Genomic DNA, 16750 nt, shown 5'->3' with positions numbered 1-16750 from the left:
GTATCATGTATGTGTCAGATATATGATATATGGTACTGTAAGCATTTATTGAAAAGAATTATATTCCAACTACCATCTCCCTCTCTCTCGTTCAAACTCAATTAAATTACTCGATCTATCAGCTACTCTTGCTCGATTCGTATTCGACTCGATTAAATATATCATTCGAACTCGATTCGATTGCCTTACTAAACCAATTAGTTGAATGATGATTTCGAAAAGCCGTGGCTAATTCAAATAAATTTGAACAATCACTACCAAAAAACAAGGCTTTTGTAACAGAAATTTTGTGACAGGCTAAATTTGTCACAATGAATGACTGAATTAGTGACAAATTTGTGATCGATTCTTATAAAACCAATTTACAATTGCTTTTGACGCAATTGTTATGAATTATGTGACGAATTTTGTGACAATAAATATTCGGTCACATTTCAATCACATAATTTGTAACAAAAATTTATTCCGTCATAGTATTTGTCATAATTTGTTTATGGATATGTAATTTAATTAGTATGAGTTACAAATCTGTCACAATATCTTTTTCGTCAAAAATATTTCACATGTAATTCTGTCACGAATACCGTCATATTCTAAGTTTTGTCACTGGTCCGTCACAACATCATTTTCATCACAAATGCGTCACAATTTTTTTTGTCACAACTCCATCACATTCTAAGTTATGTCATTGATCCATCATGACATCCTTTTTGTCACAAACACGTCACATAAAATTCAGTCATAAATCCGTCATATTCTTGAGTTGTGCCATTGATCCGTCACAACATCCTTCTCGTCACAAATGTGTCACGTATTATCCATTCACAATTCCGTCATATTTTAAATTCTTCATTAATCACTTACTAATATTTATTAGTCATAGATCCATCACAATCTAAATTTCTTCATAGTTTGTCACTACCTTTGTTCGCTATATATATCGCTTTAAAAATGTTATTTATTTACTCAAAAAAAAAAAAGTTATTTACATGTTGGTTAAAATCCCAATTATGTCACTAACTGGCCCTATTTATTTTATATTTTGAAACCATAAAAAATATAGAATAATATAACAAATGCAACCTATTTATTATAATTTATTAACAATTTCAAGTAATTTGATTTTTTTATAGAAATTATGTAAAATGGATAATTAGTCAATTTATTAAAATATTTCTTATAATGGCGTGCACAAAAACTGTATTTCAGCTAGTTACACTATTATTATATGTTATCCTTTTTTTGTTTTATTATTGAAAATCTATTATTTACAAATTTTAGTGTTATATCAATAATTCAATATATGTTGAAAATACCACATTTAATGTACACTAAATTATTAATTTGATTCATGATTTATTATTATTATTATTATTATTATTATTATTATTATTATTATTATTATTATTATTATTATTATTATTATTATTATTATTATTATTATTATTATTATTATTATTATTATTACTTAAAACCACAATTTATTTTTTGAACATGAAAACTAATTCTAGCAAAAAATATTGGTCTGACCTTCTTATTTAATTTTTATATCTATATTTTTTTTTTAATTTTGTTTTTATCAAACTGATGATAAAAGATATTGATAACAATTGAATTAAAAAAAAAAAGAAACTAGTTAAAAGTTAATAAATTAATGATAATTTAGCATTAACTCCTCCCACTACGGCGTCATAGTGAAACCCCACCCAAAACAAGCCATTTAGGTTTTTGAGTTTTGCACATCACAGGCACACACTCACGCTTTCAAATTCAATTTTCTCCACTCATCGTCAAAGGGTAATGGCAGCAGCGGCATAAATCGGGGGTAAATGATTTATAATGTGGTGGTGAAGAACCATAATTGATTTGTACGATGAATCTACACCCGAAGGCAGCGGCGAGCGATTGTCCTCGTCGGTACACTATCATTTGGGCATGAAGGTAAATTTCAGGATTAATTTATCAATATATATATATGCGTAGCTTTTCTGTTTGAATTGTAAATTAATAGGTGGGTGAAAACCGAGTAGAATGTGATGGTTTGATACATATTGAGAAAATTATTGTGTATATTAGATGTATTTGACTTTATTGGTTAATTCAGCAAAAGTTTCGGTTCGGTGATTTTACAAAATTCTCTTGAATTTGGGCGTATGGGGCTATTTGTTAGCCTGTGGTTGCTATCTGCAGAGGCATAAGAGATATGCATTATATTATATGTACTTTCTGAAACAATAAATGATGTTTGTAGGTAATTATAATTGGATGATGTGACTTCGAAACTATTGAATGTTTTTTAATTAGATAGACCCTGAGGTCCAAGACGTTTTAAGCAGAAGCTATGCAGCTTCTGTTTCGTCTCCCTCTTCACATATTGTATCGTCTACATGGGGACCACAGCTTATACTCATGAAGTTGTTCCAACATTAAAATGGTACTTGTATAATCAGGCCATTCTACAGGTTTTTTGTTATGCTCTTGCTTGGAATAGTTGTTCGTTTTTTAATCAAAATATTTGTCTTCTATCTTAGAATACGATGGTTGGCTCTAATTGGCACATTTTGTTTTTCAGATATTCGTTTTGGTATTTTAACTGTTTAATGTTTTGGGCAATACCTCTTATTATTTCTGATCTTTGTTGATTTTTTTATGGCAGGATATTCAATACGGAAGCTTAACAACTATAGTAACTGGTATACGGTATGTGATCGGGGGTAATTTTCTTTTGGTGTTCTTTCTCTTGGGGTTCTGCTTTATGTAAGAAAATTGGACTTAGTTTATTTGAAATTTCACCTTTTTGTGTTACATTGTCAGATGCAGTTTAGATTATTCGTAAAAATGCAAATGTGAGACTAGTGTTGGGCAGGGACCACGTGCTACTCAGATATAGTATGAAGTTGTCGAATTGTCAAATTGGAAAGATCGTCCAAGATGAACTAGTGGGGGTTGATGGATGAGAGGGAGAGAAATATAAACGACGATAACATGGCTTGCGGATGTTGGAGGTGATACAGGACAATAGTTTAGAGATTGGGTCTTTGTTATAAGATATTTTTGGCTCGACATTTGTAGTATATTTTTACCATTAGAACTTTTGAAATATCACAACAGAGATAATGGTTTTGTCTTAATATACTTATATGATCATTTTATTGGTTTTGTTGTACATTTCTTTTGATACAGACAATTTGTGACAAAGTGTTTGTGACAGAGGATTGGTGACTAATTGTGACGCTCTCAGTGACACAAATATATAACGAAATATTTCATTCATTGGTGATGAATTATTGACAACAGGAATTGTTTATGACGGCATCCGTCACAGATTTTAGGAAAATTATTTTCATGCTTATTGACGGATTCATGACAACACAAACTATTTGTGACGGAATCCGTCACATAGTTTAGGGACGGGTTATTGACAGCACAAACTGTTTGTGACGGAATCCGTCACATAGTTTAGGGACGGATTATTGACTGCAAAAACTTGACTTTGACGGAATCCGTCACAATTTAAGGGAAAACATTTTGTTAGGTAGTGACAAATTATTGACAGAAAAATATTGCTTGTGACGGAATCCGTCATAGATTTTAGGTGTCTTCGATATGGTAATTTTGACGGAATTACCTTCATTTGTGACGAACGTTTCTGTGATAAACGGTGTGACGGAATTAAAATCTCCGTCACTAATTAAATTAGTGACGAGGGGTTTTCTGACAGACATATTCCGTCCCTATGCCGTCACTAAAGCTTTATAGTGACTGATTTTGTTGCTTTTTGTGACAAAATCGGCTGTCACTAAAGCCTTGTTTTTTGGTAGTGAATTACGTGTTCTGCTCGACTTAATTCATTTAGTCTTATTGTCCTAAACCATAACACTCGCATGTATCTATAGTATTTTCATAAATGCAAAATATATCCAAAATATTGGTGGCAAATTCGCAATAAATGAGTTAGTTACATTGCATTGATTCTTCTGCTACAACTGACGGTTCATTACTGAACATTATTTATATATTTTATATTTTCAATAATAAATATATATAAAAATTTAATGCACCGATAAATATAAAGATTTGATTTCTCAATATAATGAAGATCGGCCAAATATGATATGGCTCTTTAATAGCAGCATATGCATGCAACTGCTCAAAAATCAAAACTATGCAGTTGGTGGTTACAAACCATAAAGTTGTCTACCTATTTGGAATTTTATATTATATATATATATATATATATATATATATATATAAACAACCTTAAAAAAAATTCAGTTAATAATTTACAGAAGGAAAAGAAAGAAAACCATATTAACCTCGAGAAAATCTCGAATGCAAGGATGTACCTAGGCCCAATGTTTGCAAATGGTTTTCAACATTGGCCCAAGCCCAGAGATTTGTAACCCAAAACAAATAAAATAATTAATTAGATAATAAAGTCAAAAAAAAAAAAAAAAAAAAAGAAACTAATATTTGGGTAATTACAATTTATCCCATCAACTATAAATCTTCTTACAATTTTACCCATTCGAGCTCCACATTTTGAAATAAAATGATCATAAGATGTGCCAGATTGTGGTGGTGTATCAGAAACTGAATTTTTGCACAAAACGAGTACACAGTAGTTAGAGAACATTCCACGGAAAGAAATCCAGAAGATTATATTGAATTTCAAACCATAAAGGTAGACATGTAAGAAGATTCATAGTCAAACATAATGGTTATAATTACCCAAACAAGAGGGGGATTTTTGTAATTTGATATTACCTTAGGGTGGTGGGTGTAATTTACCCTAATAATTAATCAACAGAAACACACAAATAAAAAAAAAAAAAGAAGAAGAAGAAATTTCCCAACAAACAGAAGTTACTTTCAAGAACCGTAATGGAGACATTTGATTTTGAGTAAGAGGTTTAAAAACGATCAACAGAAAAATCAAATGAAAATAACCTCTCAACCATCGCATATTATTACTATATTCTTTTTCGACCAAACAAAACAAAATCTGAAAAATCATATGTACCAAGAAATAGCAAAGCAAGCAGCTTGTCTTTCATTTTCAAACATTTAATTTAATTTTTTATTTTAATTTAATTTTCTTGCTGTAGCTTTTTGGCTGTAACTTCAAGTGTGAGAGATCCTAGTTGTTGGAACTAAGTATAATATATATGCACAAAGCTAACTTCTCTCATCACTTGCTTTATACACACTCCGATTTCGATTCTCTTACTTAACCCGACGAACAATCCTATGCTGTAATAAAACCCTTTTCTTTTTTTCGTTTTCCGCAAGAAAAATGCCTTTCGGATTAGTGTCTGCGTGGAATAAACGGAGGAGAAGCAAGTCCGAGGATCAAATCAATCCTTGTATATGTATTTTCTATCTCTTACGTATGTAACTTCAATTAATCCATAGTTCTTCTGACGAAGATCGATTTTTTTATTTTTTTTTAATTTGCAGGGACATACAAACCAGTGGAACACTGGCAAATCGAATACAGAAAACCGCCAGCTAAAAGACGAGATACGTCAGCAGTATTTACAGTCAAAGAAATGGAAGAGGCGACGTGTTCTTTTAGCGACGAATATCTTCTTGGGAAGGGAGGATTCGGTCGAGTGTACAAAGGCACTCTGAAATCCGGTGAGGTTAGTATTTCTTATTATCTTTCGTAAAAAAAAAAAAAAAAAAAAAAAAACGTAATCTAAGTAGTATAAATTCGGGATATTAATTCACAGGTTGTGGCGATCAAGAAAATGGAGTTACCGTCGTTTAAAGCAGCACAAGGGGAGAGAGAATTTAGGGTGGAGGTTGATATATTGAGCAGATTGGATCATCCAAATCTCGTAAACTTAATCGGTTATTGTGCCGATGGGAAGCAAAGATTCCTCGTGTATGAATACATGCACAAAGGGAATTTGCAGGATCATTTAAACGGTTGGTTTTTATTTAAATACTATTATTCACTCCAATGCACCTACCTAGAGGGGTAGAAATCAAACGGATCATATCGGAATTAGCATTTTCGCAAAAAAAAATCTGACTTTTTTCCGAAAGTGGGAAATTAATTCCAATTATCTTCCAGAAAAAAAGAAATCAGAAATAGGAATTTCATGGAAATTAGAACGAAAAAACTAGTTCCAAAATCGGAAATTTTCAGATCGGAATTGCCGGAATTCGGAAATTCCTATTTTTTCGGTGATCAGTAATACAAAATGCATAATATTACTAATATTATAAGTCTAATTTTTTAAGGAAAAAAGAGAGTCGAAATTTTTGGAATTAAAATCGGATCAAAAATTGAAAACTAATATGTATTCCAATTCCGTTTCAAATAAATTGGAACTGTCGGGAATTTGAAAAAACAAAGAATATTGTTTCAAATTTTGAATTTTTTAGATCGGTATCGGCTGAAATTGGAATTTCCGTTCCAATTTGTACCCCTAAATGCACCTGATTATCTACTAATGGTTTTTTTTTTTTTTTTAAATTAAGGAATAGGAGAAGTAAAGATGGATTGGCCTTTGAGGCTGAAAGTGGCAATCGGAGCAGCAAAGGGACTCGCGTACCTACACTCGACTTCCGACGTCGGAATTCCTATCCTCCATCGAGATTTCAAATCCACCAATATTCTCCTCGATGATAATTACGAAGCAAAGGTAAGAATAAGTAACTAATTAATTTTCGAGCTTTTCTAATTAAATATATATAAATCAAGAACTTATCATGACAAGCTCTTAAAAGCAGATATCCGATTTCGGGCTAGCAAAATTAATGCCGGAAGGCCATGACACTTGTGTGACTGCAACAGTACTCGGCACTTTCGGCTACTTCGATCCGGAATATACCTTGGTATATTCTTTTCTCTACTCGAAATAGAATCTTTTTAAACTACGAAATATAGAGAGCCCAAATTATAATTCTAATTTTATCAACAGACAGGTAAACTCACCCTACAAAGTGACGTATACGCATTCGGAGTTGTTCTACTCGAGCTTTTGACTGGAAGAAGAGCGGTTGACCTGAACCAAGGACCGCACGATCAGAACTTAGTTCTTCAGGTTCTTGCACTAACACACCGTATTATCCATCACTGTCCTAATTAGAATGTAATTAACCATATTAATTAGTCACTAATTAATACAGGTTAGGAATATACTAAAGGAGAAGAAGAAATTGAAAAGGGTGATCGATCCGGAAATGGGGCGAAGCTCTTACACAATGGAGTCGGTTTTCATGTTCGGAAACCTAGCTTCGAGATGTGTTAGGATAGACAGCCAAGAAAGGCCCTCGATGATTGAATGTGTAAGGGAATTACAAATGATACTTTACGTCAATTCGAAAGGACTTGGATTGACCATGCATACGTTTAGAATGATATGAATAAACGGGTTTTTTTTTTCCGAGTAAGCTTATTTAAGTATCGGACCAACATAAACGGTTGATTGTTATATTATAACTCTATTTTCCAGGGTCGTATTCGACTATTCGTAATCGTGTATAGTGTTGTACAACAACAATACCGAGAATTTTTTAACATAAAAAAAATCACGTTTGTTACCTCAAGAAAGATGTTCGTTCGGAAAATCTAGTTCAGAAACATCGTCGGGGAGAGGAGGGAATTCCTTGCGCATCAAATGCCTGCGTCTTTGGAGTGTTAGCAACGTCAAGATGCTGTCTGTCTTAACGACGCTGTAGCCTGCTCGCGTGTACATGTTGAATGGAGCTTCATCGATTATTCTGCAATGGAGATACACTTCTGTCGAGGAACTCATTTTCGTAATAAGCTCCTCGCCCGCTTTCAGAAGATGCCACCCGATTCCTCTCCTGTAAGAAAATCAGGGGTAAAAAAAAAAATCCTCAAATGTGAAATCACTTCCAATACGACACCCGAAAACACGAAAACCCAAAACCCGAAACCCGAAAACCATCTTGCTATCGAAGTAAAATTAAATTCAAAATCACTTCCAATACGACACACGAAAACCCGAAACCCCAAAAACCCGAAATCCATCTTGCTATCGAAGTAAAGTTAAATTCAAAATCACTTCCAATACAACACCCTAAAAACCCGAACCCGAAATCCATCTAAATTCAAAATCACTTCCAATACGACACCCGAAAACCCGAAAAACCCGAAATCCATCTAAATTCAAAATCACTTCCAATACAACACCCGAAAACCGGAAATCCATCTAAATTCAAAATCACTTCCAATACGACACCCGAAAACCCGAAAAACCCGAAAACCCGAAATCCATCTAAATTCAAAATCACTTCCAATATGACACCTGAAAAACCCGGAACCCGAAACCTGAAACCCATCTGGCTATCGAAGTAATATTAAATTCGAAAAAAGACGATTAACATTTTATTCAATTAACATTCAAGAACTTCAATTTTTCTAGACCTAATTAGATTTTTTTCTGAACAAACCCAAGAAAGGATCAAGAAACAAATAGTGCTACTACCTACGAAGCGGCTTCGACACAGCCATATTGCAAATGTAGGGAGAGCCCTTGGGTGGAGTTGGCGTCGGAGGATTCGCATTAGCGCCGGTTTGATTGAAAGTCAATTCGACGGTGCCGGCTAATTCGAAGTCTTCTTCTCCATCTTCTCTGTAAACTCCGATGAGGGTGGCGTTGTGGGGGCTTAATAATCTTCTCTCAATCAAGTAATTCTTGACCAAGAACTCGAGCAATTTCACATAACCCGCCGCCATCATCATTGATTCTGCGAAAGATTCCGACAGCAAGGTAACGGTCATGTCGATTTCCTCGTCCCGCATTAAGCGGACCCAGAGAAGGCCGGTTTTTAGTTGGTGGTGGTAGCTGTAGTTTCCGAGTAGATCCAGCTTCTCGAGCTCTTCATTGGTGAGAAAACGGCCGGTGCGGAGTGGGGTTTGGAGTGGCGGCGGCGGCGGCGGTGGTGGTGGTGGTGATGGGGAGGAGTTGGTGGCTGAGAGGGAGAAGCTGGGACGGCTGCGTTTGGGGAAACTGAGGAAATGGTGGTGGTGGTTTGCGGCGGCGGAGTGGTGGTGGTGGTGGTGGTGGAAGGGCTGACGGTGTAGGGAGATGGAGATTGAAACTTGTGTTGCCATGGGCGAATCAAAGAGCTTGGATAGAAGATATTATTATTATTGTGGGTGAATTTTGATTTCGATTTTACATTTCTTTACTCTATTTTGGGAACCATGGGTTACAAGTGTTGCGTATTTGGGAAATTATTTAATGATTTTAATTACTTTATTTAATTATGTCTCCAAATCCAACACACTATTTATTAAGTGTACAAATTATCTTCAAACTTCTTATCGAAAAAAATAAAAAATCTTCAAACTTATAGTACACCAGAAACACAAGAAAAATGTGATTTCTTCTTTGTTTTTTTGTTTTTTATTTTTATTTTTATTATAAAGGAAATCGTAAGGGAAAATTTCAGTTTTCATCCCTCAAGTTTATACTGATTTCACATTTGGTTCGCATGTTCACAAAAACACATTTGGTCCCTATTTTTCAATAATTTAACATTTTTAGTCATTTCCGTCAATATATTGTTACTTCGTCAGTTAAGGAAATGACGAACATATACTTGATTCTGTTAGTAATAACGAAAAATTGTGGGAAAAGACTAAAGGGTTGAATATTTGAAACATGAGGGACCGAATGTCTTTTTTGTGAATATGAGGGATCAAATAAGAAATCATTGCAAATTTGAGGCATGAAAACCATATTTTACCCAAAAATCGTAGCCAACTATGTCCACTGAGTAAACATACACTCTCGTATAATAATTTGCAAACGACACGAGAGAAGTAAATTAACAATTACAATTTACCTCTTGTAGTTTGTCTAGGAGTGTAAAGTGAAATGATTTATTTATTATTTTGTAGATTCGAACTCGATATTTTTCTATTATGAAACAACAATTTCCCTTCTGAATTTCAAAAGTTCCGATTTTCCGATTTTGATTGCAGATTTTATTTCATTTCGATTTTTTTTAGTCAAAATGTACACTTATAGCACCCCTATTAAAATATATTTTTATGGTATAGGTGACTAACAAATTAGAAATTCTGAAAACGGTCGATTTCAATCAAAAAAATTCCAATTTCCGACTAGTTTTTCGTTCCGATATTTTTGAAACGGAATTGGAAATACAATTCCAAAGAGAAATCGAAATACTCCTGAAAATGCTAATTTTGATTGGATCCTTCCAATTTCCACCTAACTATTATTGGATATGCATAAATAAAGATCAATCAATTACGTCGTCGTATAGTTTTTTCCTGGGTTTTTCAAATCAAATTCCTTTACTTTAGCTTGAAATCTTCAATGAACTAAGGGCAGAACACCAGAATTAATCATGGCCGTAGGATCAAGTAAGGAAAATGAATGAGAAAGTCGCAAATCGTATATAGAAATCATACGACCATTGGTTGACCGGGATGCTAGAAAAGTCAACTTCTTTTTATCAATGAACAGTCTATCCAATAAGGTCCCGACACGTGGGGCTGATGAAGAACCTAATTCCTAATCCACATATTTGCGGTTCTTATTGTTAGTTCTTTATTCTTAACTTCAGTATTTTACAAGCTACCACTTTAATAAAGGATATTGAAAAGTAGTAATCTGTGAGCATGAAAATTAATCATAATTAAGGAATTAATATAGATATAGATATAATAATAGATGCTGCAGTGCATGGCCCATATTTATTGTGTTTATTTTAATTGCATGCATGGAAATATTTTTCACTTTTATTACGCATATATATGTGCAATAATGCCAAATCACGACTTTTTTTTTTTGTTTATATTTATTTTCTGTAATTATTAATTGACACACAAAAAAGATTCCCCTGTTCTGGACAGAGGCCTTCAACTCAGAGTCACATTAGCACCAATGATGTAGGCCGGATATGTATGGATAATGGATGCATATATCTACACACACTGTATACACACACACACACACACACACTATGTGAGTAATAAAGATGGCAGATGCTTATAAACTTTTATCTTTTAATTAGTGAGAGAAGAGAACAATTTAAAGGGAATTGCTTATATGGCACAGAATATAATCTCTCTCTCTCTCTCTCTCTCTCTCTCTCTCTCTCTCTCTCTCTCTCAACATTAGCTTTACGTTGTTGCTTGTACGCTTCTTCACTTTGGTAGAAGAAAATAGTAAATACTACTTCCTTTTGCATGTTTTCTATTTTACAGATCATCACTCTTACACACTTTCATAAAGATATTATATTGCGTTGTTTCTCCACTTTCTTCCCCCGTTTCTTTTCCGTTTTCTCTACGTGGCAAGATTTTCTATAAACTAATCTGTAATAATTTGAAATCTTGGCATTTGTTGATACTTTAAACTATATATCAGGCCGAAAAAGAAAAAAAAAGCGTGAAAGGACGCAGAAAAAAACATGGCCGGAGGAGGAGGAGCGGCGGCACCACCACCAAAACAAGACGAATTGCACCCACATCCGGTCAAAGATCAACTCCCCGGAGTTTCTTATTGCATTACTAGCCCACCTCCCTGGCGTAAGTCGTAACCCCCTTTTCTTCTCGATCGATCTTCATATTATATATATTTATTTTTGTTTAATTAGTCTTAGGTTTAAAATATTTATGTGTTAAATTAAATGTTTGTGAAATTTAATGAAGCTGAGGCAATACTGCTTGCTTTCCAACACTACCTTGTGATGCTTGGTACAACTGTTCTCATACCCTCCTTTTTAGCTCCCCAAATGGGAGGTGGAAATGTAAGATTATTAATATATTTAATATTGTATTTTTTTGATCAAATTAATTATATTTTAATTAATTAATTTATCTGATTTTAATTAGGAAGAGAAAGCTCTAATGATTCAGACACTACAGTTTGTTGCCGGTCTGAACACATTAACTCAGACACTATTCGGAACTCGGTTACCTTCTGTTATCGGAGGCTCTTACACATTTGTGCCAGCTACTTTGTCGATTGTCTTGGCCGGTCGATATAGCTCAATTTTGGACCCTCACGAGGTGATCGATTCCATACGTGCCCAAAATTAATTTAACCGACTTTTAACTAACTCGATTCTTTGATCGATCTATAGAAATTCGTTAGGATTATGAGAGGAATTCAGGGTGCTATGATCGTGGCTTCCGTTCTTCAGGTCGTTCTTGGATTCAGCGGCTTTTGGCGAAACGTGACCAGGTGAATTTTATTTAAAAGTTGAAAATTTTAATTGATTAAAATAAAAAAATTTGGTCCGATTTTCGTTTTAAAAAATTTCAGGTTCATGAGCCCTCTTTCGGCAGTTCCATTGGTAGCGCTCACCGGATTTGGACTATACGAATTAGGCTTTCCTCTGGTAATTAATTAACTTTTATTTCGGATATATATATATATTTTTTTTTTCGCAATCGGCCAGTTATAAATGCTAACACGAGCTATATATAATTAGGTAACGAAATGTGTGGAAATCGGACTACCTCAACTTATCTTACTAGTGATATTTTCACAGTACTTGCCACATGTGATGAAAGGGGGTAGAAACGTCTTTGATCGATTTGCTGTGTTATTTTCGGTTGCCGTTGTTTGGATATACGCACATTTACTCACCGTTGGAGGAGCGTACAAGCATGCTCCCGATGCAACTCAATCGAGCTGCAGAACTGACAAAGCTGGAATCATAAGTGCTGCTCCTTGGTAATTATAACATAATAATCACTTTTGAAAGAAAAAAAAATCGAGCAATCCATCTAGAAACGAGAACATCGGATAAATTCTCGATTAAAACTATTTACAGGATCAGAGTACCGTACCCGTTTCAATGGGGTGCTCCTACTTTCAACGCCGGAGAATCTTTCGCCATGATGGCAACTTCTTTCGTGGCTCTCGTTGAGGTACGTAATTTGTAATTGTCCCGAACTTCTTGATCAAATTACGAAAATGCCATTCTGTTTTTTTTTTTTTTTTTTTTGTTTGGCAGTCGACCGGAGCTTTTATTGCTGTGTCGAGGTATGCAAGTGCAACTCCTATCCCACATTCTGTTCTTAGCCGTGGTGTCGGATGGCAGGTAAGCGGCGTTTATTTAATTCCGTCGCTTTTTTTTTTTTGTTTGTAAATTTTTACGTAATCATATATAGAGACTAATCCGCGTATGCGATTACGTAAATTTGAAGGGTATGGGGATACTATTGTCCGGAATTTTCGGAACCGGAACAGGATCATCGGTATCTATGTAAGAACAACTCTTCTTCGCTACGCTCGTCTAACAAAAACTTAATTTTATTTATTTATTTATTATTATTATTTTTCCGGACAGTGAAAATGCCGGTTTGCTTGGGCTAACACGAGTCGGAAGCCGTAGAGTGATACAAATATCTGCAGCTTTTATGATATTTTTCTCAATACTTGGTAACTAATTAACCACATTAGTTTTTATTTAATTGCCGAATAAATAATACATTAATCGTTTTCAATCGTTACGGTTATTACATCTCAGGAAAATTCGGAGCTGTCTTCGCTTCGATCCCTTCACCAATAGTAGCTGCATTGTATTGCCTTCTATTTGCCTATGTTGGTATGTGATCACTATTTCATCCCATTAATTAATTAATTAATCAAACACTAAATAAATAATTATTCCGTCGAAATTAAACAGGCGTTGGAGGGCTCGGTTTCCTGCAATTCTGTAACTTAAACAGCTTCAGGACAACATTCATCATCGCATTCTCGATCTTCATGGGATTATCCGTACCTCAATACTTCAACGAGTACCTATCCGTGAATAAATTCAGCCCCGTTCACACCAACGCTCGATGGGTACGTACGTAATTAAGCATCTTTTTTTTAGTACAACAATAGTAATTATCCCTTAACCTATTGACATAATTTCTTTTTTTGTTTTTTCAGTTTAATGATATGATAAACGTGCCATTGTCGTCGAAACCGTTTGTTGCGGGAATTTTAGCGTTGATTTTGGATGTGACGTTGCCTCCGAAAGACGGCGGTACGAGGAAAGATCGAGGAATGCAATGGTGGGATAAATTTAGGTCTTATAAAACAGATACTAGGAGTGAAGAGTTGTATTCTCTGCCTCTTAATCTCAATAAGTTCTTCCCTTCTGTTTAGTTTGAGATTCAAGTGTGCGTGTGTGTGTGTGTGTGTGTGTTTTAATTTTATTTTGGATAAATAAAAGAAAAATTAAATTGGCTACTCTTTTTTATTTATTTTTATTTTAGAGATGAAACAAAGTGTTGTTCAATGAATTTGAAATGAGGTGTGGTTTGGGTTGCCAGTATAATTTTTTGTCAGTAGGCCAAAAGACAAATTGAAAAAGGACAAGGGGTCAAAATAATATAAGATAGAAGATAACTTGTCTGGTAAAAGCAAATTGCATGGTTCGCAACTAATTTCAAGAAATGACAATATGGCCACAGTTTTCTGCACAAGGCGAACAAATTAGTACCAATTATAATTGCTTTGGTGTCTGCAGATGTTATGGCAAACTGTGCAAATTGGCATTAAATCATAATCATTATTTAGGCAAGAAGACCGCTCGAGCCACGTGTCGTCCCGTGATTGACCAATAATTTACATGGGTCCCCAAATTGCCATGTTTGAAGAGGAAATGATCCATTTAATAGTTTAATGTTCTTGGAACTAATTAAACCTAGGGTTTCCAATAGTTTAGTTACAATTTACTCCACAAAAGTCAAAGATGTTCAGCAAGATTTAGGGTTTTCTGAATTAATTAATTAATCTTACTATTGAGGAAAGAATCTTTGCACAAAACACAATAATCACCATAAATATTCCCTTTGAATTTTCTTTCTTCTTCTCTTGAAATCTTGGAACTAGGGTTATTTTACATAAACTTTGATATATTTATGATATTTCCTTTATTTTATATTAAAAGTTAAAAAAAAAAATTATAGCTTTCTTGACAAGTGTTGACTTTTATTAATGGGTAAAAAGAAACACTGACATGTAAAATCTTGTGAATTAAGACCAAAATTGTCACATTAAAGAGATGGAAACAAAAGTGTCCAATTTAGGCTAAAGACAAAATGCCACCTATCTTATGGGACCAAAATTGCAATTAATTAATCTACATTCAGCTTCCCAGTTGTGATAACTAAAGAAGTAAAGATGATAACTATTTAGGCCTTTTTAATTATTATTTTTTGTTGGGAAAATTTAATCTATTCAAGTAAACAGCTTAATGATGGTTTGCCACGTGGCACATTCCCCATAATCCTCAGCCGGCCCCCATTTCCCTTGGCCATTAGTATTAAATTATTAAATTATTACACATGCAATTTGTAACATAACAAAACCATTATTACATTACATTAATTAATTAAGTATTTTTTTTTTCAAAAATAGCGTTACCTAGTTTATTTATTTCCCTTATCTCTCTTCTCCCATTACTAATTCCTTCATCTTCCTCACAAACATTCTTTTTTTAACAAACTTAATTTGTTAGAGAGAGAGAGAGAGAGAGAGAGAGAGAGAGAGAGAGAGAGAGAGAGGGTAAGAGGAAAATTTAAAATTTTAGAGAGAGAAGAAAAGATTAATATATATATATATAGATATAAAAATGGGGAATTGCCAGGCAGTGGATGCAGCGGCGCTAGTGATACAGCATCCATGTGGGAAGCTGGAGAGAATGTACTGCCCTCTCACCGCCAGTGACGTCATGAAAACCAACCCCGGCCACTACGTTTCTCTTATTATCCCGCTTTCCGCCGCCGCCGACGGCGGCTCCGGCGGCCATGAGAGAAAATCATATGACGTCATGAACAAGAGCCCCGTTCGTTTTACACGTGTCAAGCTTCTCCGACCAACCGATACTTTGTTTCTTGGCCATGCCTATCGTCTTGTCACCACTCAAGGTCAGCTAGCTTTTTTTTTTTTTTAATTTCATTGAATAAATTAAAAGATCTTATTTTTATTTTTCTTATTTATTTTTTTGGGTCGTTTGAATTTTGGGTTTTGGTTTGCAGAGGTTATGAAAGTGATTAGAGCAAAGAAGCATGCAAAGATGAAGAAGAAGAACCTGCTCTCAGAATCCGAGTCTGATAATGATCAGGTATTAATTCTCAGCCGTTGGATTATGAATTGTGATTTTAATTATGAAGAAATTACTAAGCTTGATTATATTGTATATTAATTGTCTAGTTCCTTTTTTGGTACATATCTTAATTATATTCACATAAACATATGCATTAATTTGATCAGAAAAAAATCCACCATATATAAGATTGTTTTATTTTGTAAATGTACTAATAATAATGTATCTAGTTATATATATATATATATATATAATGAAAGAATGTTAAATAAACTGACAAATTTCAGGCCGACTGCAAAAACCGAGAGCGGTCGGGATCGACAGATGTAGCGGCGGGAAGGGGCAAATCGTGGCGGCCATCTTTGCAGAGTATATCTGAGGCAGGAAGCTAATTAATCCTGCTTATAATTAATTATGGATGGTTCTTCAACATGAAAAAATATAAGTCTTGTTTGTAATTTTGTTGTTGTATAGGGACTCGGAAGCAAAATAGAGACTCTTTTTTTCTCGATGTACACACTGAAATTTCAGTATACCAACATAATCTTGTTTTTCTTTATCTTGCATTGCATTCTCGACTAAACCTAATAAACCATGAATTAAATTTAAAATCGACAATACACATGCGACCGCGCGTCTGTTTGTTTGTGTGTACGTGCGACAAAAGCTCGAGTAA

The 16750-nt window shown here is 34.3% G+C and overlaps 4 protein-coding genes and 1 long non-coding RNA gene across 10 annotated transcripts; 4 read left to right on the top strand and 1 right to left on the bottom strand.

Annotated features, from left to right (window-relative positions):
* The first annotated feature begins 1678 nt into the window (after positions 1 to 1678).
* Positions 1679 to 3152, top strand: LOC105977053 (uncharacterized). Its single transcript, XR_001174528.2, has 3 exons — positions 1679 to 1941; positions 2657 to 2700; positions 2815 to 3152. It is a non-coding gene; the product is annotated as an uncharacterized LOC105977053 (long non-coding RNA).
* A 1146-nt stretch (positions 3153 to 4298) lies between these two features.
* Positions 4299 to 9379, bottom strand: LOC105966548 (Acyl-CoA N-acyltransferases (NAT) superfamily protein). 4 transcript variants are annotated; one of them, XM_088826044.1, is made up of 3 exons: positions 8469 to 9260; positions 7559 to 7824; positions 4299 to 4593 (listed from the first exon to the last, which is right to left on the bottom strand). In XM_088826044.1, the coding sequence occupies exons 1-2, from the start codon at positions 9095 to 9097 to the stop codon at positions 7560 to 7562; spliced, it is 894 nt and encodes a 297-aa protein (XP_088682170.1). In that variant the 5' UTR covers positions 9098 to 9260; the 3' UTR covers positions 4299 to 4593; position 7559. The 4 variants fall into 4 exon arrangements, with proteins under 4 accessions (XP_088682170.1, XP_012846565.1, XP_012846564.1 ...); XM_012991111.2 differs by lacking the exon at positions 4299 to 4593 and adding an exon at positions 6688 to 7095 and having other exon boundaries at positions 8469 to 9379; XM_012991110.2 differs by lacking the exon at positions 4299 to 4593 and adding an exon at positions 6688 to 7019 and having other exon boundaries at positions 8469 to 9309.
* Positions 5049 to 7417, top strand: LOC105966547 (Protein kinase superfamily protein). Of its 2 annotated transcripts, none has more exons than XM_012991107.2 (7): positions 5049 to 5372; positions 5461 to 5645; positions 5736 to 5934; positions 6493 to 6656; positions 6745 to 6849; positions 6936 to 7058; positions 7144 to 7417. In XM_012991107.2, exons 1-7 carry the CDS (start codon positions 5297 to 5299, stop codon positions 7378 to 7380), a joined length of 1089 nt encoding a protein of 362 aa, XP_012846561.2. In that variant the 5' UTR covers positions 5049 to 5296; the 3' UTR covers positions 7381 to 7417. The 2 variants fall into 2 exon arrangements, with proteins under 2 accessions (XP_012846561.2, XP_012846562.1); XM_012991108.2 differs by having other exon boundaries at positions 5165 to 5366.
* Positions 9380 to 10969: 1590 nt separating the features above from the next.
* Positions 10970 to 14213, top strand: LOC105966546 (nucleobase-ascorbate transporter 7). Of its 2 annotated transcripts, XM_088826042.1 has the most exons (14): positions 10970 to 11185; positions 11388 to 11548; positions 11672 to 11769; positions 11855 to 12031; positions 12106 to 12206; positions 12288 to 12363; positions 12457 to 12701; positions 12802 to 12898; positions 12985 to 13071; positions 13178 to 13236; positions 13321 to 13412; positions 13501 to 13578; positions 13660 to 13820; positions 13911 to 14213. In XM_088826042.1, the coding sequence occupies exons 2-14, from the start codon at positions 11431 to 11433 to the stop codon at positions 14127 to 14129; spliced, it is 1608 nt and encodes a 535-aa protein (XP_088682168.1). In that variant the 5' UTR covers positions 10970 to 11185; positions 11388 to 11430; the 3' UTR covers positions 14130 to 14213. The 2 variants fall into 2 exon arrangements, with proteins under 2 accessions (XP_088682168.1, XP_012846560.1); XM_012991106.2 differs by lacking the exon at positions 10970 to 11185 and having other exon boundaries at positions 11216 to 11548.
* Positions 14214 to 15450: 1237 nt separating this feature from the next.
* LOC105966542 (uncharacterized) lies at positions 15451 to 16505 on the top strand. Its single transcript, XM_088827364.1, has 3 exons — positions 15451 to 15895; positions 16007 to 16164; positions 16362 to 16505. Exons 1-3 carry the CDS (start codon positions 15601 to 15603, stop codon positions 16464 to 16466), a joined length of 558 nt encoding a protein of 185 aa, XP_088683490.1. The 5' UTR covers positions 15451 to 15600; the 3' UTR covers positions 16467 to 16505.
* The last annotated feature ends 245 nt before the right edge of the window (positions 16506 to 16750 follow it).

The sequence above is a fragment of the Erythranthe guttata genome, chromosome 12, assembly GCF_056151865.1.
Source record: "Erythranthe guttata isolate IM_541 chromosome 12, IM_541, whole genome shotgun sequence".
Taxonomy (NCBI): domain Eukaryota; kingdom Viridiplantae; phylum Streptophyta; class Magnoliopsida; order Lamiales; family Phrymaceae; genus Erythranthe; species Erythranthe guttata.
The sequence above is the reverse complement of the archived record's forward strand: the minus strand, read 5'-3'. Positions and strand labels throughout refer to the sequence as shown.

Bases quoted from the DNA above. Each gene is read 5' to 3' on its own strand.
- LOC105966547 (XM_012991107.2), top strand. From the start codon at position 5,297: ATGCCTTTCGGATTAGTGTCTGCGTGGAATAAACGGAGGAGAAGCAAG. The intron at 5,373-5,460 runs GTATTTTCTATC...TTTAATTTGCAG, and splicing joins TCAAATCAATCCTTGTATAT to GGACATACAAACCAGTGGAA. The intron at 6,657-6,744 runs GTAAGAATAAGT...TCTTAAAAGCAG, and splicing joins ATGATAATTACGAAGCAAAG to ATATCCGATTTCGGGCTAGC.
- LOC105966548 (XM_012991111.2), bottom strand. From the start codon at position 9,097: ATGGCAACACAAGTTTCAATCTCCATCTCCCTACACCGTCAGCCCTTC. The intron at 7,825-8,468 runs GTAGTAGCACTA...ATTTTCTTACAG, and splicing joins GTGTCGAAGCCGCTTCGTAG to GAGAGGAATCGGGTGGCATC.
- LOC105966546 (XM_088826042.1), top strand. From the start codon at position 11,431: ATGGCCGGAGGAGGAGGAGCGGCGGCACCACCACCAAAACAAGACGAA. The intron at 12,899-12,984 runs GTACGTAATTTG...TTTGTTTGGCAG, and splicing joins CTTTCGTGGCTCTCGTTGAG to TCGACCGGAGCTTTTATTGC. The intron at 13,413-13,500 runs GTAACTAATTAA...ATTACATCTCAG, and splicing joins GATATTTTTCTCAATACTTG to GAAAATTCGGAGCTGTCTTC.
- LOC105966542 (XM_088827364.1), top strand. From the start codon at position 15,601: ATGGGGAATTGCCAGGCAGTGGATGCAGCGGCGCTAGTGATACAGCAT. The intron at 15,896-16,006 runs GTCAGCTAGCTT...TTTGGTTTGCAG, and splicing joins TCGTCTTGTCACCACTCAAG to AGGTTATGAAAGTGATTAGA. The intron at 16,165-16,361 runs GTATATTAATTG...GACAAATTTCAG, and splicing joins TTACTAAGCTTGATTATATT to GCCGACTGCAAAAACCGAGA.